The 22,843-nt window shown below is 35.3% G+C and overlaps 1 protein-coding gene across 7 annotated transcripts; it reads left to right on the forward strand.

Annotated features, from left to right (window-relative positions):
• Nucleotides 1-7,796: 7,796 nt before the first annotated feature.
• Nucleotides 7,797-21,778, forward strand: LOC122040957 (pentatricopeptide repeat-containing protein At1g53600, mitochondrial-like). 7 transcript variants are annotated; one of them, XM_042600449.1, is made up of 6 exons: nt 7,797-10,338; nt 10,478-10,635; nt 19,515-19,575; nt 19,712-19,898; nt 20,464-20,564; nt 21,308-21,778. In XM_042600449.1, the coding sequence occupies exon 1, from the start codon at nt 7,833-7,835 to the stop codon at nt 9,894-9,896; it is 2,064 nt and encodes a 687-aa protein (XP_042456383.1). In that variant the 5' UTR covers nt 7,797-7,832; the 3' UTR covers nt 9,897-10,338; nt 10,478-10,635; nt 19,515-19,575; nt 19,712-19,898; nt 20,464-20,564; nt 21,308-21,778. The 7 variants fall into 7 exon arrangements, with proteins under 7 accessions (XP_042456383.1, XP_042456388.1, XP_042456385.1 ...); XM_042600454.1 differs by lacking the exon at nt 19,712-19,898 and having other exon boundaries at nt 20,459-20,564; XM_042600451.1 differs by lacking the exon at nt 19,712-19,898.
• Nucleotides 21,779-22,843: the final 1,065 nt, after the last annotated feature.

Raw genomic sequence — 22,843 nt, forward strand, 5'->3', positions numbered from 1 at the left:
TTATTGGCGGTTTATTTTTTCATATTTGTTGTGTATGTTATATTTTAAATTTATGTGTTGATAGTTTAAAAAATTTAGAAAGTTATATTAAACCAATTAGAATTGTAATTTCTTATTTATGGTATCATTCATCTATAATGAAATAATGGGGTATGTTTTGTAAAATTAATGGAATGAGACATCAAAAATTTCCACGTGATGTACCAACACGTTGGAATTCAACATATCAATTATTACAAATTCATTTCAATATAAAAAATTATTATGTTCATTTTTTTGCACAAAATACTAATATTAATATATATTTATTTTTACAACAATGGAATATTTGTAGTAGTATTTGTGAAATTGTAAAAGTATTTAATGATGCAACCGAACAACTTTCCGGTGTTTATTATATCACTACTCAATTAGTTTTAGAAAATTTTTCTAATATAGTATTAGTTTTAAATGAACATATTAATAATGAATCTTTATCTCCTTGTATCTTAAGTATGAAAATTAAATGGGGAAAATATTTTTATTTAATTCCTGAAATTTATTTAATTGCATTCGATTTAGATCCTAGATTTAAATTAGAAGTTTTACCAGAAATGTTAACTTTATATTATGACGCTTTAATTCCAATTAAAGATTCTTCTTCCCCTGATCCAGTTAATATTATATATAATGTTAGAATTTATTTATATGATATTTATAATCAATATTATTTAAAATATGGAACATAAATTAATATTTCTGAAATACAACAAACTATTAGTAGTAATTTAAAACTTATAAAAGTACAACTCTTATTAAAAGAACGGACAAAACGCCCACGAGGATCCTCAAGTTCCATACAGGAACTTGAGAATTATTTTACGACTTCTTTTGATTTTAATGAAGCAGATAGCGAAAATTTCGATATTTTAAAGTGGTGGTCACAGAAGGCTCAAAGCTTTCCCGTTCTCTCCGTGATCGCCAAAGAAATATTAGTTTGTCCAGTGTCAACTGTTGCTGTGGAGCAGACGTTTAGTGTCGATGGTAACATATTAGATGAACGACGATCAACTTTATCTCCCAACTCATTGGAAGCCCAAACATTACTAGACGATTGGACCAGAGCGGAGAAAAGAATCTAAGGAATGTAACTTTTAGATGACGAAGTTGAAGATTTTGATACTGATGGAACAAATACAATAGGAATAGGAAATGGAAGTGAGTGAAAATGTAAAAGGATAAAAATGTAAAAGAATTATATGGACTTTGATTCCCTTAAAAAGATACGTAGGTAACTTAAATAAGTACAAGCCCTTTTCCAATAAATTTTAATTTCTAATTTGTAATGTTTAATTTATAATTTATAATTTATAATTTTTTAACATAATAATTTTGAACCGTGATGAACCATGACGAATCGTGAACCGTAATCGTCTTGAGCGGTTAAGGTTAAGGGTTGACCTGTCTGGAACCGTCGAACCGGTGATTCTGAACCATTGAACCGTCGGTTCCGAACCGTAGTCAGGTCTAATTAGGGTACTCCGATGGATCTCTAGATATTCGGGCTCATATTCAGTCGTCTATGGATGTGCAGGATAAGGATGTGTAAAGTAAAATTTTCTTTTATATATATATATATATATATATTAAATATAGTAAATATTGATTGTAGATAACATTGTTACGTGTCATTCAAATGCGTGATAGTACTATCACAGTTTTATTGTACTAAAGTTTTATTGCACATTCATATCCGAAATAGGACTGTAAATTAATTAAGTTTCATTGTCTTCCTGTTTGTTTGGCAGGTAATTAAATTAAGTTAAATTAAATTTAAAATGAATTAAGTCATTAAAATAATTATATAAATTTTTTTTTTACGAGTTTGAATTTGATTGACTTAGATATTATCGAGTTTTTAGTTTAAGTTCGTTTGCAACTTATAATTTTAAATTTATTTTTTTAATTATTAAGGTTAATAATATAAATTTATTTATTTATTTTAATTTATTTTAAATTTATTTATCATGTTGATAAAAATTTTATTGATGAATATCACTTGATTTATAAATATTATTTGGAAATATTATTCACAAGTTTTATTCAGAGTTTATAATCCTTGTTTAGGAAAAAAATATATAGGGTCAAGTTTATTTATTTAATTTAATGCACTATTTAAATTTATTCATTAAGTTCACCTGTATTGAATAAATATAAATGAATTTTTATTACGTTGAACATCAAGTTTGTCCTTAAACGTTAAGGAGCAACATGATGGATGTATTGTCAGAAGAAAAGAATTCTAGAAGATTTAGAAGTCAGTGTTACTGTTTCCCATCGAGCCATTTAATTGTGATAAAAAGATGAAACACTCGTCCCAATATTTTCATCGTATTCGATCTAAGATCATCATAAGAGAGGTAAATCGTAACATCCGAACGAGTATGTGATAGACAAAATATAATACGGGGATAGAAAATTTATTTCTCATCGAGCCATTTAAGATCAGGGAGCAACTCGATAACCAGCGTTCTAAAATTTCTGGTCAGAAGGCTCTTGTGTCAAATGATGGCTTCATGAATCATGGCATCACAAAGATCAAGTTTAAAAAGATAAGTGTAGTTCTCGGACTACTACGGTGTAATGGTTAGACTATTTAAATGATTACTCAAATATCTAAAAGTTAAATGTCAACTGTCATGAACTATAGAAATTTTTTTCGGTAGGAGGAATGTTGATCATTTGAATAAGCATTTGTGAATACTTTTTAATTTTATTTGATGATCGGTGAACATTTTTTATAGGATTGAATTATTCACCTATGAGTGTAAATAATAACTAATGCTAGTGGATTTAACCAAATGAAAAACACGAGTTTGTATCAATAGTAAATATCTTATAGTTAAAAAAAAGTAGGCGAAGACAACCATTCCTAAAGACATTTTCAAATGTATATAAAGAAAAATAAATAAATGAAAGCAAAAAAAAAAACAGAATGAGAGAGAAATGACATTCAATTTTCAAAAATATAATTAAAATATTTTTGAAATTTTAGCATATTGGCATATAAAAATAAGACGGCAACTGAAATTTAAAAAAGGAGATTTTGTCTGAGTTACGTGGTAAAATATATTTATCAGGGAGGTAAAATCATGACTACTTTCATGTCTGTTCCATGTTATTAGATGGAGTAAATTCATGTGAGAGAGTTGCCTTTTTTTTCAATAATTTTTTCTACATCAATACGGAAGAAATAAATTATGAATGATTAACTGGACATGCTAAGTTTCGACCCAAAAAACTTATATGGTAACACTCTATAGCTTAACCATCGCACCATCCCTAGGGACCAAAATGAGACTGCAATCAGTAATGATACATAAAGGATCAATTGTAGAAATTAAGAGAAGAGAAAAATTAACTATATTATTGGATCTTAAACTTGATACAGAGTATAAAGTCTGATATAGTTAAGTTAAGAAACTCTAAACTCTATAAAAAAAAAGAAGAAAAAATCCAAATTACCCTAAAAGCTATAAACAAATAAATATATAATCTAACATCCCCCCTCAAACTCACGATGTTACAACTAGAAGCATTGAGAGTTTGTCAAATAAGAAACGAAATTATGAAGCGGAATGTGTCTTGGTAAACATATCAGCAATCTATAACTTTGAAAGAACGAAAGACAATGTGATGGTGTCAATCTGAAGATGGTGACGAGTAATGTGACAATCAATTTCAATATGTTTCGTTCGCTCATGAAAAATGGAATTGAGTGTACTTTGAATAACACTCTGATTATCACAATATAACGGAGTAGGTTGATGAAAAGAGAGACACCCATATCCGTAAGCAACTAACGCAACCAAACTATCTCACAAGTAGTTGAGGTCATGACACGATACTCAGCTTCTGTGGAAGATCTAGAAATGACATCTTGCTTTTTACTCTTCCAAGAAATGAGGGAATCACTAAGAAAAACACAGAAACCAGTGATAGATTTGTAATCTGTAGAATCACCAGCCCAATCCGTATCAGAGTATACACGCAACTTAAGAGATGAAGTAGAAGGAAATAAAATGCTTTGAAATTGAGTACCCCGAAGATACCTGAGAATACGAAGAACAACAACCCAATGAACTGTAATTGGTGCAGCGACAAATTGACTAACCACATGAATAGGATACGCAATATCTGGACGAGTCATGGTGAGATAAAGCAAGCTTCCAATAATAGTTCTGTACAAACTAGGATTCGGTAAAGGTGAGTCATCAGATGAGAATATCGAGTATTAGTCTCAATAGGAGTATCAACAACTATATTATCAGTAAGACAAGCACGCTCAAACAGATTAGATATATACTTTGACTGAGATAAAAGATAACCTTTCAGGGAATAAGCAACCTCAATGCCCAGAAAGTAGCGTAGTATACCTAAGTCTTTCGTAGCAAACACAATGAGCCAACTCAAACTTCAAGGAAGCAATTCCATCAGAATCATCACCAGTAATAATCATGTCATCAATATATAATGATAAAAGAATACGACCTGCACTCGTACATCTAACAAATAATGTTGAATCATGATTACTAAGATGAAAATCAAACGAAGTAATTACTATAGAGAACTTCTCAAACTAAGCACGAGGTGTTTATTTGAGACCATAAAGCGCTTTACGAAGCTTGTAAACTTCACCAGGTTTGTGTGAAATACCAGAAGGAGGTGTCATATAAACTTCTTCATGAAGATCACCATTTAGAAATGCATTCTTGACATCCGTCTGAGATATTCTCCATTGACAAACAGAAGCAACAACAATCAAAGTACAAACAGTTATAATTTTTGCAAGAGGAACAAATGTTTCTTCATAATTCATGTCATACTTTTAAGAATAACCTTTAGCAACAAGACAGGCTTTGTATCATTCGATATATCGATTAGATTTAATTTTGATCTTATATATCCAACGAGAACCAATAGTATGTTTTCCTGGTGGCAATGGAACCAAATCTCATGTATGACTCTGATGTAAAGCAGTTAGTTCCTCAGTCATAGCACTCTGCTAAAGTGAGTTATAAACAGCTTCTCTATAGGATTTAGACTCAGAAAGACAATGAATAGATGCAACAAATAAAGTAAAAGAACGAGAATAACAAGAGTAAGCAAAATCTGGTAGTTTAGTAGACTTATGAACACGAGTGGATTAATGACGGTGGAGAGAAGGCTTACCCACAACCTCAGGAGATAATTGGGTAGTGACAGAAGAAGGAACATGTGGAGTGGATATCTCGGGAACCAAAGTATTAGATTCAGTTGAACTACTAGTAGGATTTATGGGTGAATCTTCCTCAGTATCGATATTGAAAGGATCAATACAAACTAGATCTGACTTTGTCATATTATGCGAACTAGCCGGAATAGAAAAGAATGGAATATGCTCCAGAAATACAACATGACGAGAGACATACAATTTTTGACTAACGGGATCAAAGCAACGATATCCTTTTTGACTAACACCATTACCCAGAAAGACACAAAGAGCAGACCGAGAGACTAACTTATTTCGCTCTGCATGTGGATGAAGGACAAAGCAAGTACAACAAAAAATACGCAAAGTGGAATAGACAGGAGCATACCCATACAATTTTTTAAAAGGTGACAAACCTAAATTGTGTGAGGTTGGAATTCTATTAATGACATGAGCAGCAGTAAGGACTATTTCAACAAGATGTCTATATTTTCGTTCAGCCACATCATTTTATTAAGGAGTATCTGTATACAAGGTTTGATGAATAGTACCATCAGAAGCAAGTAAATGTGAAAATTGATTCGAAGTGTATTCACCACCTAAATCACAACGAAAACACTTTATGCCACTAGAATGTTGAGTTTTCACAAGAACTCTAAAGTTATTAAAAATTATAAGATAATCAGACATGTGTTTTATAGGATAGACCCAAGAGTAATGAGTGTAATCATCAATAAACGAAACATAATACCTTGACCCCCCTTTGTAGGAATAGGAGAGGGTTCCCACACATCAGAATGGATAAGATCAAATGGAGCAGAAGAAAAAGAAAGACTTTTAGAAAATGGTAAGGCAGGAAATTTGGCCAGTTTATAACCACTATAATAAAAAATATCAAAATTTTTTAAAGGTCCTAATGCTCATGTAGAGGCTAAAAACTACAAACGAGACGCTGAAACATGACCTGAGCAAGAGTGTCACAAATAAAAATTAGAAGATGAACGACTCAAATGAAAAGATGATAAATCCACACTTAAAGCTACAACTTCTCGTAATTTGCATTGATCTAAAACTTAGAGTCCTCCTTGCTTATGACCTGTCCCAACCAGCCTCTGAGATTGCGGGTCTTGAACATAATAATTGGATGAAGAAAAAGAGACTAGGTATCAAGACTCACATAATTAACTAACAGAAACAAGATTTAAAGTAAGACTCGGAATATAATAAATATTAGTAAGAGATAAAGAAGATGTAATAATTGAACCAACACCTACTAATAATATAGGAGTACCATTGGCAGTTACAATAGATATTGATGAACTAGAAGAAAAAGAAATAAAAGATGACATATTGGATGACATATGATGGGATATATCAGAGTCCAAAATCCACAAGGATGAGGATATATCTGAAATACCAGACGACGAGAAACCTATATGAGAGGAAGTTGACATGACAGAGGGTTGTAAAGCAAGGAACTGTTGAAACTACTTAAACATATATGAATAAGATTTCCATGAAGCATCTGCACGACTAGACATAATGACAAAACGAATAATTCTCAGAATCACCAAACTATAAGGATACACATTTGTATGATCCACAAAAATTGATGTGAGAATGACCCGTGGTCAAAAAAAAAATCTGAGACAGAAAAGGATGTCAAATGTAGAAATCAGTAGCACAGGACGTCGGTGTCAAAATCAGTAGAAAAGGACGTCAGTGCCGAAATCGGCAACACAGGGCTTCGACACTGAAATCGATAGAAAGAGCGTTGCCGCCAAAATTGACAGCACAGGACGTCAGTGCCAAAATCAGCAGAAAATAGCGTCGGTGCCGCAATTGGCAGGAAATAATGTCGGCGCTGAAATCAGTAGGACAGGACGTCGACGTCGAAATCGACAGAAAATAGATGTCGACGCCGAAATCAATAGCAGCAACAACAATAGGAGACGGCAGCGGCAACAGAAAGCAATAATAAGGGGCGGTAGAAAAATTAGGTCAGAGAAGGAAAACCGCTCTGTTACCATGTAGAAATTAAGAGAAGAAGAAAACTAATAATATTATTGGATATTAAAATTGATACAAGTATAAAGTCTTATATAGTTAAGTTAAGAAACTCTAAACTCTATAAAAAAAGTCTAAATTATCTTAAAAATTATAAGCAAATAAATATATACTCTAAAGCCGATGATAAAGACTAGCTAATGGCCCGCGCCGTACTGAGTCTTAGTGATTCGATTCAGCTCGTTCAAAGCTCTTATGGTCCCAATGGAGCCATGTCGATCTGGGCTAGGCCCAAATTAGCAGGGGTAAGATTCCACCCTAACGAGCCAATAGGCACAAGGATTAAGTTAATGAGTTAATCAAAACCATAAACCCAAACTAATGAAGCAAAACAAATATTTAGGTTTATAAACATTTTTTTTTTGTTTCAATTTATTTAAAAATAAATGTTTGAAAATTAACACTGTTCAGCTCCAACCAATTTTAGAAAATAATAATAAAAAAATAAATATATTTTTCCACCCAGCAAAAAAATAGGCAGAGTTTCATCTTCTTTAAATAAATTTATATCATCGAAGGTTTTAGTGGGCGACTTATGCTGCCTCAGTTGATGCTCTCTTCCGCCGAAAGAAACACTGCGCAGACCTGCCGCCGCTTGTCCTTCAGCTTCGCCAGGCCATCGCCGCCGCTCTCCAACTTTAGAACTCCTCTGGAACCCTCCTCCCGCCGTCTGCTGCTCTCCTGTAACGCTCAAATCACCCGCAGCGGCCGCCATGGTGATCTCCTCGCCGCCCAGTCGACTTTCGACCGCATGCCCTTCCGCGACGTCGTCTCCTGGACAGCGCTCCTCACCGCCTACGCCGATAACGGCCAGATCTCCGCCGCGCGGAGAGTGTTCGACGAAATGCCCACCAGAAACACCGCCTCCTGGAACGCGATGATGACTGCCTATGCGCGCTCCTCCAGACTTGCCGAGGCTTCCGAGTTGTTCGCTCGGATGCCAGGCCGGAACGCGGTCTCCTACGGTGCCATGATCTCCGGATTCGCCAAGAACGGGATGATGAAGGAGGCCGAGGAAGTCTACCAGGCGATGCCGCGGAGGTGGCGCGACCCGGTAGCTACGCACGCTTTGATCTGCGGGTACTTGCGGGCAGGGAAGCTCGATTTGGCTACTCGAGTGTTCGAGGCGATGGAGGTGAGGGATGTGTTTTCTTGGAGCTCGATGGTCGATGGGTATTGTAAATGTGGGAGGGTCTGCGACGCCAGAGAGCTATTCGACGCAATGCCTGAGAAGAATGTAGTTTCTTGGACTGCTATGATTCAAGGGTGCGTAAGAAGTGGAATGTGGGAAGATGGTTTTAGACTATTTCTGCAGATGCGAAGAGAGTGCGTGAGCTTCAATTCCATGACACTATCTGTCATGGTTGATGCTTGCTCTGCACTGGACAGGATAAGAGAAGGGATTCAATGTCATGCTCTCATCTTGGCTCTGGGACTCCAAAATGATGTCTTCCTGGGCAATTCAATTATTGTCATGTATGCAAGAGCACGTTGGATGGATGATGCCAGAAGATCATTCAATTGTATGAGCATAAAAGATTTGGTATCATGGAATTCATTGATTGCTGGATACATCCAGGATGATGCATTGGAAGCAGCAAATGAATTGTTTGAGGCAATGCCTGAAAAGGATATTATTTCTTGGACTTCAATGGTAGTGGGATTTTCCAAGAGAGGGGGGATTTCTGAGTCTGTTCGTCTGTTTCAAGAGATGCCTGAAAAAGATGAAATTGCTTGGACTGCTATCGTCTCAGCATTTGTGGCAAATGGGAAACATGAAAATGCAATACTATGGTTCAATTGCATGGTTGATGAAGGGTTTAAGCCCAGTGCTCAAGCATTGAGCAGTGTGCTTAGTGCCTCAGCTAACCTGGTAATTCTTGAAGTGGGAATGCACATTCATGCATGCACAATCAAAACAAATCTAGAGTCAGATGTGGCTGTTCAAAGTTCCTTGGTCTCAATGTATGCAAAATGTGGGAGTGTGACTGATGCCTATCACATTTTCTTGTCAATTGGTGAGCCAAACCTAGTAACTATAAATGCCATGGTGACAGCATTTTCTCAACATGGTTTAGTTAAAGAAGCACTTGCATTGTTCGAAGACATGCAGAGATATGGCTGCAAACCTAATCAGGTTACCTTCTTGGGGATTCTTTCAGCTTGTGCTCATGCAGGTTTGGTTGGTGAAGGTTACAAGCACTTCAAATCCATGACAACTTTATATTGTGTAGAACCAGGACTTGATCATTATACTTGCATGGTTGATCTATTAGGACGCTCAGGGTTACTCAGAGAAGCAGTTGACTTGATCAACTCAATGCCTTTGTCTCCTCACTCTGCAATTTGGGGAGCATTGCTTAATGCCAGTAGTATTCACTCTCATCTGGAATTTGCAGAGCTAGCAGCCCAGCGACTTTTGGAATTAGAACCAAACAATTCAGCAGCTTATTCAGTTCTGTCAAATATGTATGGTTTGGCAGTGCACAAGAAGTCTGAAGAAAGAATGAGGATGACACAGATGTCCAATGGTGTGCGGAAGACTCCAGGATATAGCTGGGTTATTTTTGACAATGCTTTAAGACAGCTAAACATGTAGCAAGTACCAGATGCAAATCATACATGATTCACAATTGTGAGAATGTCTCATCTTTTCTGTGGAAGGGCATTTTTTCCCCCTTGAAAAATGTCTTCGGTTTCCAATTACCTTGAATTACTCAGCATTCTGGTAGGAAATACTAGACACAAAGTGGCAAATTTGTTAAGCTAAAGAAGAATCAACTAGTCATATGATTGGTAAATTATTATCCTCGCCAGATATGGTGTTTATAGGAATTCCCAAAAATCTGCAAGATGATAAACAGGATTACTTCACTCTGAATATGTTTTACTTTAAAATGTCATTTGGGTGGACTGCCAGAAATAAGTGATGATGCTCTATCTTATGTATTGATGCGGTGAAGGTGTTTCTCTCTTCCTTTGATATTGTGCTGTTGCCTGGTGTGAAGTTGCTCTCTTCTGTTGATAATGCTGGAATTGAGGTGGTATTCTCTGTTCCGTTGACATTTCACTGTATCCTGAATTCTACTTCAGTTTCTGCATCCTAATAAGAATGCACTTTGTTCCATGTTCCCCTGAGTTTATGTTTAACTAACTGTTTTTTTTTCCGGATTTGTTCAGATGTCAAGGACAGCATAATACAACTGAAATTATTTAGCCACTTACGTAGGAAACTGCTCACGTACAGTGGCAAGGACAATAATCCTCCGCCGCATGTTGCCATATCATGAAATTTGCTTGCATGTTATTATCAACATTGCCATATTAATTTCATGCTGGTAAATATATATATTTGAAGTTGTTAGAAACTTAATAATCAAACAATAGAAAAGATAGTTTTGGCTTTTTAGCTACGAAATAAAAAATGTGAGTAGATGTGATATCCTTGCTTCAAAATCATGTTTCTGTGGTCTAACATCATAATTTTCTCTACATTTAAGCTGAGTTTCTCAGTTTGCTCCATCCTGTCAACTCCCACATTGATGTCCCTATCTAGCTTCTAGCCTAGGAGCTTGCAGAACTTGTAGAGCTCTCATCCAACCTCAATAAATCCACAATAAACCTAGCACAATCAATTTGTAATCTCCTTCTAACCCAGCAGGTAGGTGAGGTCATTCACTGATCCCACCATCGTTGTAGACACACTGACTAGTCACTCTTGAGATACTGAGTCAAGGATGTAGGCTAATTGCCTTTGTTTACTTGATATTATATCATGTGTCCATTTGAGGCCCACAACATATGAGAATGGAAAAAAAAGAGTAAAAAAGGGCAATATTTGAAGAAAAAAAAGAAGAGAGATTGAACAGTGCAAAAAGGAACGATTAAGAAAATGAGCTTATTCAAGGAGAGAGAGAAACAATGATGAACAAATAAAGAGATAGCACTAATACTCTAGTATTAGTAAAAAAAAGAGAATAAAATGGTCAAAAAGGAATAAGAGATCTTAAATACTTATTTTTTCCAATATTTATTTTTCCTATCTCCTCTTTGTCTCAGTGATCACTAATTTCTTTCTCACGTTTGAAGAGATATGTTGAAAATGATAAAAACCAGTCATTCTCTTTTGACCTAGTCTTCTTTATACCCCTCTAGATAGAGATTTTGTTTGAGCAAATTGAGTTTGGAACTTAGAATGTGCATACACAAGCAGGGAGAGGCTTAGTGAACATGTCTACCAATTGATTAGAGACGGAGATGGATAGTAGTTTGATGTGTCCTACTTTGGAATGCTGTCGACTGAAGTAGCAATCAGTTTCTATATATGTTTTTGCATATAAGAAATTATTGTGTGCAACTTGTGTTGCACATTGAGTGTTATGGTAGAATGGTGTGGGATGCATTCTCTGTTGGTTGCAACTTTGAAAAGAGTCTTCGTCTCTCTAATAATAACCTCTTTCTCTTGAGTAAATGATAAGAGTTTACATGGTCTCCTCTCAAACATCCTTGTTTCTTGAAGTAATATCATCCTTTATGAATCTCTCACTATTAACTCCTCTAGATTCTGGAAACTTGAGAATTTTGTGGTATACTTAACTTGAGAGGATTTAAGAAAGAATACTATATGCCTTTTTGAGGTTATCATTGACATGTATTCTGAACACTCTTTCTTGAAGCTTATGACTTATAGTCTAGTCTTCTAAATCTTTGAAGATCAATACAAAGCCTTGCATCTTTAAGCCATTACAATAGTATCACGTCTTCATCTCCATCATTGTCAACTTGACTTGTGGTCTAGTGAACTTGACAAACATTGAACCAACCTCAAGTGATAAAACCATAGAAAAAACATTGGTTGCCTACGGACCAATTTCCTTCTTTTTTGTGAGATATTTTCCAATTTATGTAGAGAATTGAACTTAGATGATATTGATACCCGAGCTTGAGGTGGAGTGTTAGAATTGCTACTATGAATGGTTAAAGTCATAGTTACATGTTGAATGTCCCACACTCCGCATTTTTTTTTCTTCTAATAATTTAGGTGTTCGGGCCTTCGACTCAACAAATCTTGGAGGCAGACGTCCTGCCCCCCTTGGTTCGCGCATAGGGTAAATTACGAAGTGCAAGCGGCTCCTCCCAACGTTCCAGGTTTTTCATCCCACTGGAGGAAAATGCTCTAAAGTGTGCCATAGTTGGGATTCAAACCATTGGTGGTTGGGTAAACTGCTGAACCATTCCGGGGGACCTCCACACTCCACATTTAGTTATAGGGTGAGTCATTCTTTCTAAATAACTTTCATTCTTCCCAACTATGTGTTAACTAGAGGGATAAGATCTATGTGGTCAAATTCCAAATCATTGGAAGTACATATAATTTAATGATGATGATGTCAATAAACATCCTTTGGTCAATATATATTATCCATTTAGAATTGTTTTGTATAATCAATATACAAGGTTATATACACGGGTGGAGTTTACATGGGCCAAGTGTGGGCAATTGCCCACACTGCCTCGGCAAAAAAAAAAAAATTATATAGTTTTTACCCTAAAGTCTAAATGCTCATCTCCTTCCCCCTCTCCGCGGCAAGCAAGCACTCCGCACTCCATAGCAAGCAACCCCAACACACTTCGGAACAACTAGCAAACAAGGAAACTCAAAGACAACCCTAAACTTTTTTTTTCTTTTGTTCAACAAAAAGCGTTAGCAGCCGTGTCGCCATCTTTTTTGTTGAATAGAAAAAAAAAGTTGAGTTCCCTTTGAGTAGAGGTATCATTTGGGATGGGTCGGGTCGGATTGGAATTTTTTTTTAAAAAATCTCAACCCGAAACCTGACCCAAATCCGAATTCAATCTGAAACCCCTAACCCGAACCCGAATAACTTGAACCCGATCCAAATAACATGAATAACCTGATTCAAAATGTTTTTTTAGCTATTTTCCCAATAGTTCATCACTTTTATCTCAATACTCTATCATGATCATGCTAACATTGATATTAATATACATAGAAATATCTTAATTTTTAAAATAAAATTTGATTTAACTCTAAAAAAATCATTAAGCCCTAAATTTGGGTCAATCCGAATCCGACCCGTATCTGATTTGAAAATTTTCAACTCAAAACCCTCTAACCTGAACCCGACTCGAACTCGAAAATTTCCAACCCGAATATGATTTTTTTTAGGATCAGGTCGGGTTCATTTTTGAGACCCCTACTTTTGATCTTCCTTGCTTGCTAGTTGTTCCGGAGTATGTTGGGCTGACTTGCTTGCTGTGGAGTGCGGAGGGCTTGCTTGCCGCAGAGAGGGGGAAGGAGACGAACAAAGACTTTAGAGTAAAAAATATATAATAATTTTTTTTTGGTTTGAGCCTAATGTGGGGCAGTTGCCTACATTAGGCCATGTAAGCTCTGCCCGAATCCGACCCGTATCTGATTTGAAAATTTTCAACTCAAAAACCCTCTAACCTGAACCCGACTCGAACTCGAAAATTTCCAACCCGAATATGATTTTTTTTAGGATAAGGTCGGGTTCATTTTTGACACCCCTATTTTTGATCTTCCTTGCTTGCTAGTTGTTCCGGAGTATGTTGGGCTGACTTGCTTGCTGTGGAGTGCGGAGGGCTTGCTTGCCGCAGAGAGGGGGAAGGAGACGAACAAAGACTTTAGAGTAAAAAATATATAATAATTTTTTTTTGGTTTGAGCCTAATGTGGGGCAGTTGCCTACATTAGGCCATGTAAGCTTTGCCCGTGCTTCACACTCCACAACAAGCAAGCTCAACGCACTCCACAACAATTAGCAAGCAAGAAAGCTCAAAGGTAACTCTAAACTTTTTTTTTTCCAGTTCAACAAAAATGATGGCAATGCGGCTGCTCGCGCTGCCTGGTGAGGTAGCCTCCCAGCGGCCGTTGCTGCCTAGCGAGACAGACGTGATCGCTGCCCTGTCAACTGCCAGGCAATGACGCAGCCGCTGTCCCACCAGCAGCGATGTGGCGACCACAAAACCACTTTTTGAGTCCAAATCAATTTAGCAAATATATTCCTTATTTGTGTTCTGTTGTTTCCTATTTTTCCCCTTCTATTGGTAAAAAAGCGAAGATCAAAATTATTCAGAGTGACATTTACTTGTTACATTAAATGAATTCTTTTGCTATGCTGCTATTTTCCTATTTGGTTTCTGCCTTTCTGGGATGTGTAATCTCTGAATCGAGCAGTAAAAAAACCCATCGTTAAGGTTCCTGCAGCAGATTTTTCCACCTTGCATAATTTTGTTTAAACCATCAGGTGCGTTTAGCTCCTTTTGGCCTTCCATTCATTAGAGTGTCAATATTCTTCATTCATTGCTGCTACCTAAACGCTATTTTGCTATAATCCATACTTTGTACGTTTTCAATAACCCCTGTAGAGATGCTGCTATGTCTATCATATCTTGTTTTTTCTATGATAGATTGCTTAAGTTGTGCATCATCAGCATTTGATTGTTATATGAAATGAACTGCAATCATGCTCACACACTGACTTAGTTTTAATAAGTTGGATCTCTTTCGAAACAGGATAATAGTTTTCATTGGAACTGCAATCTGTAGTTAGTATTGGGTTTGATGAGTTTGCATCCAAGTCAAGATCTTAACGGTATCTACCTTCCATACTTTTCCCCCAAAATATTATTTCCTTCCATTAAGATTGAATGTTTTCCTCCTAATTTGTACATTCATAAGCTCTGCCCCATAGTTATTTAAGTTGTGAGGTGCCCAAAACTGCATAGGTGCTGTGGGGCTGAGACGCTAGGCGCAAAGTGAGGCGTACGCCTTAATGAACTAAGACACTTTGAGTATAAATTTTTACAATTCAAACATATATAGGGAATTTCTGTCAAAATATTTCAATAATAAAATTTAAATATTTCATAAACTATTAAACAATAATGTAAATATAAAATTTACTATTTAAATATTGAAATAGGTTATCCTCATAATCAAAATCAAACTTCAAATTAAAGAAAAAATAAATTTCAAATATCTAAATCATCAAAATCTTCATCATATATACTTCATTAAAATTAGCACTGATGTGGTGTTGGATTTCAAAGAACAACACTGCATAAGTGTTGGTTGGCGGGAGGGGTAAAATTTTAACGAGAGGAAAATTGTACATTAAGCGCGTTTCATTCAAGTATTGTGCTCACTGCCCAGATGCCTAGGAGTAGCCATGCGTGCGCTTTTCACAACTATGTTGTGACTAATATTGTTGATCATTCTAGGTTATTAGTTGTTTTTGAAGGTTATTATACAATTAAGCAATAAGCATGAGTCTTATCTATGGTAATATATGGTTTTAGAATTTTCAGTGTTTAAATTTGGATTGTTAGTTATTTTTAAAAGAAAATCACTATATCTACAGGGCATAGATTTTTTAAAAGAAAAGATCCAGAACTAGAAAAACAAAACATTGAAGATGTTAGATTTGAAAATTTTGATTATAAGATTTTATATTTTTTTTACTTTATTAATTATATTATATTATATTATATTAACTTGGTCCATGATGACCGGTCATGGTCGGTCCCAAGCCCAGATAAAGGAGGAGGGTTGCGTTAGGTTGCCAGCCAGCGTCAAACTATGACAAATATTCAATGAATAAATCCATTAAACTATTGTGCTAATGCTAGGTTGTTCCCCGGAAGGAACGCGTTGCAGGGTCTGACTGTAACATCTCGGCAAGGACCGCTACATCTCCAGATCTATAGTGATAAATATGCAAGAGTTCGCGTTACAGGGTCCGACTGTAATGTCTCAGCAAGAACCGCTACATCTTTATGAGAACTTGGGTGTAGTGTTAAATAGGCAAGAGTTCTCACACTATATGTTAGATAAGAACAAATATGATAGGAAAACTAATAATCTAAGATTTGGAACATGGAATATAGGAACTCTGATTGGTAAATTAATGGAGGTAGTAGATATGATGATTAGGAGAAAAATTAGTATTTTGTGTGTACAAGAGACAAAATGGACAGGCGAGAAGGCAAAGATGATAGAGAACTCGAGTTTTAAATTATGGTACATTGGAAAGAGTAAAGCAAGAAATGGAGTGGGTATTATTGTAGATAGTTTGTTAAAGGATGAAGTTGTAGGGGTAGTTAGAAAAGGAGATAGAATTATAGCCCTTAAGATAATAGTGGCGAAAAAAACTATGAACATAATTATCGTATATGCACCACAAGTAGGATTATATGAAGCTACCAAATCAAAGTTTTGGGAGGACTTAGATGAAATATTACAAAATATTCCACCAAATGAAATGATTTTAATAGGAGGTGATCTAAATGGGCATGTCGGAGTGAAAAATGAGGAATATGAGAGAGTACATGGGAGTTATGAGTTTGGAACGAGGAATGAGGAAGGGAAAACTATATTAGATTTTGCGATAGCATATGACCTTATATTAGCTAATACGTTTTTTAAGAAAAGAAAAGAACACTTAGTCACATTCAAAAGTGGGAATAATAAATCGCAAATTGACTTGCTTATGGTTAGGAAGAAGGATAGAAAGATTTGTAAAGATTGCAAAGTCATCCCTGGAGAAAGCTTAACTACCCAACATAGGGTAGTAGTGTTGGATATACGCCTCAAACATAGTATCAACAGAAAGAAAATATATACAATTCCTAGAATTAAGTGGTGGAAATTAAAGGATGGGAAACAAAATATATTTAAGGAGAAGGTATAAATACAAGAATTAGGTGAAATATACGATAACTCTAATATAATATGGGATAAGATGGTATCAAAGTTGAAAATAGTAGCTAAGAGGGTACTCGGTGAGTCAAAGGAACATGCACCACTAATCAAAGAATCTTGGTGGTGGAATGAGAAAGTACAAGAGAAAGTGAAGGAAAAACGAGTAGCTTATAAGGAATTATATATTTGTAAGAACGAGGAAAACTTAAAAAGATATACAATAGCCAAGAAAGAAGCTAAGAAAGTAGTGAGTGAAGCAAAAAATGAAACTTTTGAACGGTTATATAAAAAATTGGACATTTATAGAATAGCTAAAGTGAGAGAAAGAAAAACAAGAGATCTTAGCCAAATAAAATGTATTAAAGATGAATGTAATAGGGTATTAGTAAATGATGGAGAAATAAAAGAGCGGTGGAAGAGGTATTTTCATCAACTTTTTAATGAAGGTTTAGGTGACCAACTTAACTTAGGTAATTTAATTAGGTCAAATGAGCATAAAAATTTTAATTTTTATCGTAGAATTCAAACTTCAGAAGTAAAACAAACTTTAAATGAAATGCACAATGGAAAAGCCGTTGGACCAGATGATATTCCGATAGAGGTATGGAAATGCTTAGGGAAACAAGGTATTGAATGACTTACAAAATTATTTAACATGATATTGAAAACGAAAAGAATGCCTGATCAATGGAGGATAAATACTCTAGTTCCCTTATATAAGAACAAGGGTGACATTCAAAATTGTGCAAACTATAGGAGTATTAAACTAATGAGTCATACTATGAAACTTTGGGAAAAAGTAATAGAAAAAAGATTAAGGAAGGAGACCATAATGACAGAAAATCAACTTGGGTTCATGCCTAGAAGGTCGACAATAGAAGCTATACATCTCCTTAGACAATTAATTGAAAAATATCGAGAACAAAAACAAGATCTACACATGGTATTGATTGACTTAGAAAAAACTTATGATAGAGTCCCAAAAGAACTTATATGGAGAATTTTAGAAAAAAGAAGTGTTAGCGTAACATATATTGAACTAATTAAGGATATGTATGAGGATGTAACGACCAGAGTAAAGATTTCAGGCGGAATAACTGAAGCATTTCCAATAAAGATAGGCTTGCATCAAGGATCAGTCCTAAGTCCCTATCTTTTTACACTAATTATGGACGAACTCACTGCGCACAGTACCGTGGTGCATGTTGTTTGCAGATGATATTATTTTGGTAGATGAGACACGTGAAGGAGTAAATGCTAAGCTAGAATCTTGGAGATTGAGAGAGATGGAATATATGGGATTAAAGTTTAGCAATATTAGAAGTAATGAAATAATTGTTAAGATAGGAGAGGACGAATTGCCCAGAACCGAGAGATTTAAATATTTAGGATCATTTTTACAAAATGATGGAGGGATTGAGAGAGATGTCTTATATAGAATACAAGCAGGATGGGTGAAATGGAGGGAAGCGTCGGGTGTTTTACGTGACCGTAAAGTATCTCTTAAATTTAAAGGTAAGTTCTATAAAACCGCAGTTAGACCTGCTATATTATATGGAGCTGAATATTGGGCTATGACTCGAGCACATGAGCAAAAGATGAGAGTTGCAGAGATGAGGATGTTAAGGTGGATGTGTGGACATACGAAGATGGACAAAATAAGAAATGAGAGCATTAGAGAGAAAGTCGGAGTTGCATCTATTGAGGACAAACTCTGAGAGACACGTTTAAGATGGTACGGACATGTACTTAGACGACTATAAATGCTCCGGTTAGGCGATGTGAAACTATGATAAGCATGCATATCAAACGAGGAAGAGGAAGACAAAAAAAGACTTAGTTAACAACAATAAAACAAGATAAAATTTATTTAAATATAGATGATGATATAATAGGAGATAGAGCTCAATGGCGTAAAAGGATTCATACAGTCGACTCCACCTAGTGGAGAAATGCTTGGTTGTTGTTGTTGTTGTTGTAATTATATTATATTATATTATTGCCTATACTGATTAATATCCTAGCTCTGCCCTTGGCTGTATAGGTTTGATTATCTGGTACCATGCTTGTTCTTTATGTTGCTAAGATTGGTATTACAGAAATATTTGAACTCTTGATACGAACAAGGTTGAGGTGGTAGACTCAGGTAATTCCATTTCCAAGGGTCATGATTCAATAGCAACAAGCAAAGAGTAGGTACAAGTAGTTTTTATACTTGGACCCTTCATCTATTTTTTCCTTATGTATATAACCAACACTTGCCATTTCAAGATCATCAGATTCATTGATCATGTTTTGAAAAAAATGAAAATAACCATCATCAGAAACACTTGATTTATTGAAGTGGGATATTGTACTTAATTCAGAGAAGTATCACACCTAGTATATAACCTTTTTATTTTAAATTCTTTTACCTTCGTCCAGGACTAAAAACTATCACAAGTCTCTGATATTTATTGAATTATCATTTTCAGGGAAAAAGACTACCTTCATTGACGATTGCTGATGATAAACCTGACAGTTTTATGTGGACAGGTGTGTGAAGGTGCCATTTTCCTTTGTAGATTTTTATTGCCTGTCAAAAATCCAAAGAATATTCAAGTCTTCCTATCCTTTTTTAAAAGGCATTTTACCGAATCAAATTTATCCACTATTTTCCTTTTTTTTGTAGATGAGATGCATCATAAGTTGCCTTCAGTTAGTTCAACTTTTATAACTTTTCTTCACCCATCCAAAAGCACTGTGAAGAGTCGTTGCAATGTTCCGTAGACAGTCTATGGTTTCATTGGCAATTTGAAACGTCCAAATTAAGAACACATCAACCCATCAACCTGTCTCATCAATGCAGCTATAGCGGGGTAAATTTTTTATTCCCTAAGCTGCACTTCATGAAATTTAGTTACTATGTATGTGTTTAGTTTGGACTATCTTGTGTGCTTTGAGAAGCAGGCAGGATGAAAAAGTAGAAGAGTTCATCCTGTAATCTCAATTCTTTTCTGCTTACTATACGGAACAGGGATGGAGAGTTTAAAAAGTGACTCTGTAGCGTTGCCACTCCTGTGGTTGAGATTGGTTCAGTGTTGCTAGGTTTTCTCTGTGAACTTGTTTTCCACCATCTATCAACATCATGCCATTAAAGCACCTTGTTACAATAAGCCATTTATTCTTTGTTGTTTTCTTCTCTTCCTACCCTGCAAATGAAGGCAGTGTCACATCAAGTAGGCATGCCAGACTTCAGCAAACTATATATGCCCCACATTTCACGTGAATTTAGCTGATTTATGAGGTTGTCATGTTCAAGAACAATAAATTCTTTTTATGTTTTTTTCCATAGCAACAGTTTTAGATGACTAAGTGACAAAATTTTACTTTTTGTTCATGTCTGGATGACGTTTTTGGTGCATTCCGTGTTTGTAAGGGAAGTCCTGAAATGCAAGATGTCTCCAATTCTGAAGGAAAGCAACAAACCTGTCAATGCACGTCAAATTAAGGCCATCCAAGTCAAGCACAGCAAGCTAACATGTGTATGGTCTCAAATTTAATAATTTGGCTTGATATGAATTATGGTATATGTTTTACTATTATTTTAATGTTGATGTCATGCTAAGATTAATTTGGCGTCATGAAAACATTTCCTTTGTTAATTCACAAAATTAACAACTGTATTATATTTACCAGTTATATGGCTTAGATTAGTGTAGTTGTTTTTAAATAGTTGAGATAAATATGATGTTTGCATAGATATTATCAGTGATAGGGCTTAGAAATATAGTGGCTAAGTAGATGCTTCTAAATAGTTGGACCAAAAAGATGGAGGATAAATTTTCTGTATAAAATTGTTGTTATGAACACAAGTTCCAAACATATTTATCAACAAATTATAAATAAATATTGCTTCTTTGTTGTAAGGTTTCATGGTATCAGAAAAAGTATCACACCATAAAATGAGATAGTTCCTTTAATTTATTTTTTCCATTACCAAAATAAAGTCTCCCTTGCCTTTGTCTTCCCAATACAATAGATCTTTCCCTGGACTCCGTATTGACACGAACTTTGCTGTCTTCCCAAGTGCGAATAAGAGGCTTCAGTGGGCTCATTTGAGACACAAGCCTCCCATTCCCAAATTAACCCTCTGCTTGCTTAGCCACTTATTTTTCTTAATGAGCTCAAATTACAATGGCATTTTAGTAATATTTTTCACTTTGATGTGCTTTAAGGTATCCCTCATCCCTATAAAAATCCTCCCCCTTCCAATATTTTGCAACAGGAATCCAGTAATCGAAAGTTCATAGAACATGGCTGGACTGCGATATGCTTCCTTCTTCTCTGGGGTGGCCGCGAACTCTCCACCACCGAAGGTTCCATTCTCAGCAGTTGCACCATGGCAACGTGTAAGTAGCGTTCAGAAGAGATTGGCTCGTTCAACAACACTAGATACCATTGTTGAGGAAGAGAGTTTGGATTTTAAAAAGATCACCTCCCAGTTAGCTGCCGCATCGACCCCATCTACATCAGGGGCCAATGGCAATGCGGCTACATTGTTGCTTTTCTCTTCTCCCGTTATGATGTTGCTTGTAGTTTTAGCATGGGTCTCAAGGAACTAAATGTAATTTGTGGTGTCCCTGCGGTGAGTGGTTTCAGATGAACTCTATGTTTTAGTTGCTTGGATTAAGAATATTGATGGCATCCTAACTTATAACATTTGGCAAATTATAAAAATCGCTTTGTCGTGAGTTTATTTGCATTTGTACAATACAAATGAATTTTGGCGTCTACTGTAACATTCATGATTTCTTGATTATTTCTTACATTTCTTTGTACTGTAATATTCTTTGATTCAAATTTTCTGATCATTTATTTATTTATTTATTTTCCAAAGTAGGTCAACAAATTGTATAAAGATTTAGATATCATATTATGTCAAAACCAATCTGTCGAGTAATCTTACAATTTATGTAAGTTTCTAAGGATTATCTTTCCCTCTCAATCTTTAAAAAAAAAAACCACAATTCTCTTTCATTAATTGAGTAGTTTTTTTTTTTACTTTTAGTTTCCCAATCTTTTTTATCCTTTCACGTTTATAGATTTCCATTTTCTCATAGATCTTCAATTTTTTAAAAAATAATTTAAGTTTAAGGTTTACAGTTTTCATTGGTTATTATGGTCAAAGTATAACAAATTTGTGGTAGTAAAAATAGATGTTAATGTTTATCCCAGGTGTCCCTTACAGTATGTTTTTATATTATATGAAGAGAAATAAATTATAGATAATTATTAGTCTGAGCAATTATCAATATATAGGAGAGGGCATGAGTCTTGCTATTAGTTAGGAATTGACCCCTGACCTCACGATGATAATAAACCCTAAATCCTAGATCAATGCATAGGGGAGGATAGAACCTGGCTATTAGTCAAGAATTGACTCCCAGATCTTGTGATAATAATATTCTATGTACTAGTCAATTGTCTATTTCAAGGGTACTCGTGTAACATATTTGTGATATGTTATGCGGTCAGGATCTAGTTAGAGGAGTGTTTATGCAACTCAATTGTTATACAATCCGGCTGAAGTGAATGGGTAAATGGTTCATTTCACTAATTGTTACAATTAGTTGAGATGAATGCCTGCTCGCGTAGGGAAACTACTATTGGCAATGCTAAGACATTATATTGATATTTTTTATACAATAGTGTTCGTTGTGCTTGTCTATAATTAGTTAATACACAATGGCAAGAAAATTATAAATCAAAACACAAGAGCATAAATAAATATAAACACGAACCAATTTACGTGATTCAGAAT

This window comes from Zingiber officinale, chromosome 2A (genome assembly GCF_018446385.1).
Source record: "Zingiber officinale cultivar Zhangliang chromosome 2A, Zo_v1.1, whole genome shotgun sequence".
Taxonomy (NCBI): domain Eukaryota; kingdom Viridiplantae; phylum Streptophyta; class Magnoliopsida; order Zingiberales; family Zingiberaceae; genus Zingiber; species Zingiber officinale.

What these genes read in the sequence shown, in the direction of transcription:
- LOC122040957 (XM_042600449.1), top strand. Translation starts at nt 7,833, where the DNA reads ATGCTGCCTCAGTTGATGCTCTCTTCCGCCGAAAGAAACACTGCGCAG.